Source organism: Phyllostomus discolor, chromosome 4 (assembly GCF_004126475.2).
Source record: "Phyllostomus discolor isolate MPI-MPIP mPhyDis1 chromosome 4, mPhyDis1.pri.v3, whole genome shotgun sequence".
In the NCBI taxonomy this organism is placed as follows: Eukaryota; Metazoa; Chordata; class Mammalia; order Chiroptera; family Phyllostomidae; genus Phyllostomus; species Phyllostomus discolor.
The window spans coordinates 98,596,836-98,604,993 of NC_040906.2; the positions used below are offsets into that span (position 1 = coordinate 98,596,836).

An 8,158-nucleotide genomic window follows, 5' to 3' on the forward strand; every position below is an offset into this window, starting at 1 on the left:
TCCTACATTCCTCACAAATATGCATGATGACACCAGTACAGGTGTATTTCCAGTAGCATTATTTACCAAAACGTAAAAACATTCTAAATGTCTATCAGTAGTTGAAGAGATGAATAAATCATGTTACATTCATGTAGTGAAATATCCTATAGCAATAAAACAAATACTACTATACATGGTAGCATGGTTGACTCTCATAAGCACAATGTTGAGTAAAATGAGATACAAAAATATATGGTTCTATTTAAGGTGGGCAATACTAAACTATATCGCTTAGGGATGAATCTTATTACAAGTAAAACTATGTTATAGTGAAACTATAAAGGTCAGCAAAAATATCAACATAAAAGTCAAAGTAGTACTTGTCTTGTGCTGCGGAGGAACTATAATTGGTAGGGGCACATGAATGCTAGTAATGTTCTATTTTGATTTCACCTGGTTGGTATGTGGATGTTTGATTTATGAAATAGTAAACAAAAAAACCTTTCATTTGTTTTCTTACTATTACCGACGAGCTGAGACCTAGCAGGTGAGAATGAATAGATCATACAAGAGCCTGAGGAAGAGCAGTCTACAGAGCGGGTGCCACCAGCTCAAAGGGCTGAGGAAGCAGAATGACTCTTAAAAATGTTTTAAAATTAAATGTATTGGGGTGACATTACTTTAAGCTTTGTTCAAAGAACTAAATAGGGGATGATTCAAGCACACTGATCAAGGGCCAAGGTGGTAGCTAGCATATGAGGCTTGCATAGCACGAATGTGTTGAGCCACGCAGGCCACAATGAGGAGTTTGAATTTTATTCCACAGGCAATATAAAGGCATTGATGGGTTTTATTCATTTATTTTTTTATGCCATAAGTTTATTTGCAAACACATCTAGTGTGTCGAGTTCAACAGTTTGATCCAGTTTTCAAAGAGACTGCACCTCTTAAAATGCTCCTCTTCATATCTGTTTCATGGATTAGCTGAAACATCTTTATTTTTTAAGCAATTGATGTCATACTATAAAGAAAGGTACAGCAAATCCAGATCCAAAGTACAATGTCATCATAGCTAGTAACTGCCACTTGTTTTCCACCGAAAACGGCAAATTCTTCCCTGGACCTTCCTCCAAGTGGCCCCTACAGACCATAGTGGTTGTGAATCTCCAAATGCTCTGTCTCAACATTTTCCTGTTGGAAGCCCTGTGAAACGGGCATAAACTGAAAGCGGAAAAAATGGCACTATCACACTAAGGCCTTTTTTTCACCACCTTGTCCCCTTTTGTGCAAGTACTGAAAGGGTGATGGGTTTTATTTTTTAAAAGATTTTATTTATTTATCTTTAGAGAAAGGGGAAGGGAGGGAGAAAAAGAGGGAGAGAAACATCGATGTGCAAAAGATACATCGATTGATTGCCTCTAGCATGCCCCAACTGGGGTCCTGGCCCACAACCTAGGCATGTGCCCTGATGGAGAATCGAACCGGTGGGCCCTCAGTTTGCAAGCTGGTACTCAGTCCACTGAGCCACACCAGCCAGGCTATTGATAGGTTTTAAACAGAGAATTGGCATAGCCTGATTTTCTTTCCCTTTTCTTCTCTTTCTCTTTCCTTTCTTCCTTTCTCCTTCCTTCCTTCCTTCCTTCCTTCCTTCCTTCCTTCCTTCCTTCCTTCCTTCCTTTCCTGCCACTCCCTCTTCCAACCATGTTTTTTGACAAGGTCTGAACATGGAAAGAGGGCATTCAAGGAATCCATCTTCCTGGAAGAGAGCGTGGCATACAAAGGGGGGGGCGGTAATTTTTCTGGAGATTGCTTTTAATAATTTCCTTGCTAATATTAATCATGGTCTTACTTTGTACGCTGATTCCCATAAGAACAGAACATGAGAAGAAAGAGGCTCGAAAGGAGTCAATGATTGATTTTGAGGGAAATTCTGAAGGGACAACTAGTTCTCCCTAGACTATTGAATCATGCCCAGATTGTTTTAAATACAGTGTTTATAAACCTGAGTAAGAAATTATCCCCGATTGTTCCCATAAAAGAATTCATAAATCAGTTACAATAAGTTGAATTATTGGTGGACTTTCCCACACCTGTTTCTTACCCATAGATACAAAGAGTCTTTCTAGAAAACAAGAAAAAAACTATATAGACCCTTACCCACAGCCCAGGGATACCCCTGGGTAGCATATTAGATTATTGGCAAATTATGGTATCCCCCAAAAGGAGCTAATGGTCTCCAGAGGGTTCCAGATCTCCCACTGCCTTATACAGGAGCATATAATGAAGGTGACATTAGAATGGTCAATTAGGATGAAGTTCAAGTGTTTTATAATAGTCTAAATTTCATGGAAAGGCTAGCTCGAAGCAGACCTCCCTGGTGTTTATTAACTAAGAAATAAAAAGAGTTTACTGTAGCTGAATTTCCTGTTTATCTCTCCTTACCTGTTTGTTTTGGAGATTAAAAGGTGGTGGGATTGTTAGATATCTGTATCTCAGGTTTATTGATTTGCATAATTCCAATGAAGTTGTATAAAATAATTTCCTGACCAGAGAATAAAATCCCCTCTAATGAAATAGCCCCTGAGTGTCTAAAAGTTGTTGGAGTAACAGCCCCGCCTTTACCTTGAATAGGAATATGTATCAAGTAGAATTAGACAGGCAAAGAAATAAGAAAAGCTGGTTAACTATTATAAATTAAGCACGTAAAAACAGTTACCAGGGAGTTAGAGTCCATGGTACATAAAGAAATATTTTAGACAGAAAAGATAAATAGGTAAGTTAGACATCACAAAGGCCTTATAATAAATTTCCTATAACCTCTGTTCAATTTAGCGTATCCTTTTGCTCCATGACAAATTCTGAGAATTTTAATAAACAATAAGACATTCAAACTCTGTACGTACAGCTATTTCTAATTGTCTGATTTATGGCTCTCATGGTTATAATAATCTTTGTTTAATATAACTGAATCTATGGGAATTTTTGTATTTTTCCTGGTTACCTTTGTATTAATTTTTTTCTGCTTTACCTAATCGCAAATGTCAATCACTGCTAAAAATGAAAGTATAAAAACTTGCTTGTACTTGCAATAAACGGAACAGAGCATTACTGTCCTCTGATGCGTGTTGTCGTCTGTCTCCCATTGCCGACGCCTTACCCACCTTTCAGGAAACCCTGGACCTAGCTGCGGCTGGACCACGGCAGGACTGTGGCACTTTCCTTCCTTCCTTCCTTCTTTTTTCCTTCCTTCCTTCCTTTCTTCCTTCCTTCCTCCTCCTCCTCCTTCTTCTTCTTCTTTCTCTTTCTCTTTCTTTTGAAGGTCATTCTGGTTTAAAACCAACAAAATCAACAACAAAAAAAAAACGCCCTGGATCAAACAACTGATTGCAGGAAGGTAGCAGGATACAGAGTAATTGCTTTCCTATATACCAGCAATGAGCAATTGTAATTTGAAATTAAAAACACAATACTATTTACATGAGCACCAAAAAGTAAAATACTAAAGTGTACACCTTTTTTTAAAGTGGGTTTTATTTATTTTAAGATTTTATTTATTTATTTTTAGAGAGGGAGAGAGAGAGAGAGAGAGAGAGAGGGAGAGAAACATCAATGTGCAGTTGCTGGGGGCTGTGGCCTGCAACCCAGGCATGTGCCCTGACTGGGAATCAAACCTGTGATGCTTTGGTTCGCAGCCCGTGCTCAATCCACTGAGCTACGCCAACCAGGGCAGGTGTACACCTTTTAAGAAAATATGTACAAAATCTATACAAGAAAAGATACAAAACTCTGATGAAAGAACTCAAAGAAGACAAGTAAATACAGAGACATTCCATTTAAATATCAAGAAATAAATATAGGAAATTCAGTATTGTTAAGATAGCATTTCTTCCCAACTTAATTTACAAATCAATGTATTCCTAATCAAAATCTAAGCAAGTATTTTGTGGATATTGATAAACAAATCTGATTGTAAAGTTCTTATTAAGAGGCAAAAGATTCAGAAGGGCCAACACATTATTGAAGAAGAACAGTCAGAGGATTCTTAAACTGCCCAACTTCAAGACTTACTTAATGTTACAGTTATTAAAACAATGTAATATTGGTGAAAGAATATACCAATAGATTAATGAAATAAACAGAGATTTTAGGAATAGAACCACACAAATATAGCCAATTGATCTTTGACAAATGAGCAGACAATTCAATGGAAAAAGGATGGACTTTCCAATACACCATGCTAGAACAAGCAGACAGCCACATGCAAAAAAATGAGTCTAGGCACCCACTTTATACCCTCCACAAAAACTAACTGAAAATGATCACTGCCCTAAATGTAAAACACAAAACCATAAAACTTCCAGAAGGCAATGTAGGAGAAAAGTTTAGATGTCCTTGAGTTCAGCAATGATTTATTAGATACAACATTAAAAGCATAATCCATGAAAGGAAAAAATCAATAAGTTGGACTTCATTAAAAGGGGCTTTTGGAGGAATAAGACAAACCAAGGACTGGGAGAAAATCTTTACAAAACACATTTCTGATAAAGGATTGGTATCCAAAACATACAAAGACATCTTAAAACCCAACAAAGGAAATGAACAACACAATTTAAAAAAGGAAAAAATATCTGAACAGAAACCTCACCAAAGAAGATATAGAGATGCTCCACATTATATGTCATTAGGGAATTGCAAATTAAAACAGTAAGATAACACTATACACCTATTAGAATGGATAAAATCCAAAATATTAACAATGCAAATGTTGACAAGAATGTGAAGCAATAGAAACCCTCATTCATTGTTGGTGGAAATACAAAATGGTACAGCCACTTTGGAGATAGTTTGACAGTTTCACACAAAATTAAACATTCTCTTACAGTATAATTCAGCAATGGGCTCCTTGGTATTTACCCAAATGAATTGAAAACGTGTGTCCATACCAAAACCTACACACCAACGTTTATAGCAGCCTTATTTATAATTGCTAATACTACTTGGAAGCAACCAAGATGTCCTTCAATAGGTGAATAGATAAATAAACTGTGGGATATCCAGGCAATAAAATGTTATTTGGGAATAAAAAGAAATGAGTTATCAGGTAACAAGAACACTTGGAGGAACCTTAAATACATATCATTACATGAAAGAAGTCAATCTGAAAATATTTCCTACTGTAATGGAGCACAGTGGATTTGGGGGGCAGTAAAACTATTTTGTATGATACATAATGGCAGATATATTTTGTCAAAACTCATGAAATACACAACACAAAGAGTGACTCCTGATGTAAATTATGGACTTCAGTTAATAACCTATTAATATGGGTTCATCAATTGTAACAAAAGCACTGCACCAATACTAGTATAAATAATAGAGGAAACTGCGTGTGTAGGTTGTGAGGGGGGGTTTATGTGGGAACTCTGCATTTTCCAATCATTTTTTCCCTAAAGCTAAACCTGCTAAAAAATAAAGTCTATTAGTCATGTTTTTTAAATTAAAGGACATTGAATGGGAGGCATTTTTACATAAACAGAAACAAAAAGGATTTGTCACCACCAGACTGGCACTGCAAAATGTGCTAGAGGAAGCTCTTCACCATGAAGCAAAATGATACCAGATAGAAAGAGGACCTGTAGGAAAGAGTGAAAAGCACCAGAAACAGTAAATATGTGGGTAAAGATGTTTTTAAAAGTGGGGTTATCTGTCAATTACGCCTCAGTAAAAAAAAAAAGGGAACTGTCAAGGTAAATGAATTGACATGGTGGAGGGCTCTAACATTTAATGAAAATGATGCAGTACATTAACCATAAGTAAACTGTAGAAGTTAAGGATGAATATTTTCATTCCTGGAGTTACTACTAAAACAATCCTCTAATTAGTAAACCTCTAATAATGCAGAGGTATAACTAAAAAGCCAAGCGATCATTTTAATTTATTAATGCAAAAGATAAAGAGACAAAAAGAAAAAAAGAATAGATAGGGCAGGTTGTGGCCAGGTAGCTCAGTTGATTAGAGCATTGTGCAGATAGGCCAAGGTTGTCGGTTTGATCTCCAGTCACCGTACATACAAGAATCAACCAATGAATGCGCAAACAGGTGAACAACAAATCAATGTTTCTCTCTCCCTCTCTCTCTCTCTCTCTCTCTCTCTCTCTCTCTCTCTCTCTCTCTCTCTCTCCCTCTCTCTCTCTCTCTCTCTCAAAATCAAGAAATAAAAAGTAATTTTAAAAGTAGATGGGGCAAATAGAAAACAAATTGACAAGATGGTAGACATAAATTCAATCACATTAAGTAATTACATTAATTATAACTAAAAGGTACATATTGTTAGAATTAATGTAAAAATAAAACTCAAACTATCTGATGTATATGAGAGACACATTTTAAATATAAAGACACAGGTTGAAAGTTAACAGATGGCAAAGGTATACCATGAAAAAATCTTAAAAAGTCAGAGTGGCTATATTATCATCAGATAAAATAGACTTTAAGACAAAGGGTATTATTAGAGATAAAGAGAAATGTTTCATAATGAGAAAGAAGTTAATCATCAAGAAGTCCTAACAATCATAAATTCCACGGGAGGTACAGTAAGCACAGGGTGGTTTAGGCAGAGAATTGGTAAACTAGGTGTATTGCTGGAACAGCCAGCGGCTTCAACCTTAGAATATGTGGATCTGTGTGATAGCACTACAGCTGTACACTTGTTTTGGAATATATGGCTCTAAATTAAGCTTAGATAGTTTGTTTTGCATCATGGTTTGGTACAGTTTATCTGTTCCATGTGTCAGGGAACAGTTTGCTTTGTAAGTGCTGTGGCTGTTCCAAATTCTAAATTGGACAATTTGACATTTATTTTAGAAATATAATTAAGGGGATATGCTGAGAAAACTGAAATTAAGAGTTGAGGGACACAAAATGATCAAGAAAGACTTAAGATTTGGGACTTAAGAAATGTAAAAATGCAGGTGTCATTTATTGGGATGCAGATAGTAGGAGAGAAATAATTGGGGCAAAATAGTCCAGTGTTATGTATGTATATAACACACAACCCCGGCTGGTGTGACTCAGTGGACTGAGCGCCAGCCTGCAAACCAAATGGTTGCCAGTTTGATTCCCAGTCAGGGAACATGCCTGGGTTGTGGGCCAGGTTCCAAGTAGGAGGCGCATGAGAGGCAACCACACATTGATGTTTCTTTCCCTCTTTTTCTCCCTCCTTTCCCCTCTCTCTAAAGATAAATAATAGATAAAATCTCTTTAAAAAATAAAAAAATAATACACAGACACAGACAACAGTGTGGTGATAGCCAGAGGGAAAGGGGCATGGGGGTAGGTGGAGGTGAGCAGGGGGGATAAGTGGGGAAGAAAAGAGACCATTTTTGACAATGGGTGCACAATACAGTGTACAGATGATGCTTTATTGAGTTATACGCTTGAGACCTGTATGGTTTTGTGAACCAGTGTTGTGGACGATACCATCCTGCAGTACCCATCTCAGCTGCGGATGTTCGTCAAAACACGAGAAAAACATACACAGAGACTACCAGGTCCTGTGGGGAAATAGGGAACATAAGGGCCACTCCTCACGTGGGGAGCGCCTCAAGTCCATACCCAAGCAGATTTTTATTGAGAAAACAGACTTAGTTTGTGGATTCATACTCTGGCAGAAAAGATCAAAAGATGTAAACAACTTACAAAGGTAGGGGCAGAACTCCTGCTGAGATTCCGGGCAAGGTTTGGGGTTTTTAACATATTGCTAGTTTTAAAGGGCTAGTTTTGGTTTCCTGTCTGTGCTTTTAAATTCCAAGTTAATAACATCCTCCAGCAAACAGATCTCACAGGATCTTGCATATTCTATGTCCCAGGCCTGACTACCCCGGGGCTCTGCCATTTCTTGTCTGGGCTGTTTCGCCCCTGCAGGCCTGAGAAGGGCAGGAGACAGAGGTAGTCAGGAGACTTGGATTTCTCACATCTAAGAGCAAAGACTAAGGTTTTGACAAAGCCAAAGAAGGCAGGGGTTTATGTCTGATCACCCTTTTATTTCCACAGCCCCACTAGTCTTGTCCTTGTCATTCCTTCCTAAACCTGTCTGTCTTAGCTTCATTCTCTATCCAAGAGAATTGTTACCCGTCATTGACTGCCCTTCACGCCAGGGAAATAAGTTTTGTCTCCT

General features: G+C 37.5%; 1 protein-coding gene across 1 annotated transcript; it reads right to left on the bottom strand.

Annotated features, from left to right (window-relative positions):
• Positions 1-847: 847 nt before the first annotated feature.
• On the bottom strand, positions 848-1,278 carry LOC114493903 (cytochrome c oxidase subunit 7C, mitochondrial-like). The gene has a single exon (XM_036023659.1). It carries the CDS (start codon positions 1,167-1,169, stop codon positions 999-1,001), a length of 171 nt encoding a protein of 56 aa, XP_035879552.1. The 5' UTR covers positions 1,170-1,278; the 3' UTR covers positions 848-998.
• Between the last annotated feature and the right edge of the window lie 6,880 nt (positions 1,279-8,158).

Coding starts and splice junctions, on each gene's coding strand:
- LOC114493903 (XM_036023659.1), bottom strand. CDS start 1,169: ATGTTGAGACAGAGCATTTGGAGATTCACAACCACTATGGTCTGTAGG.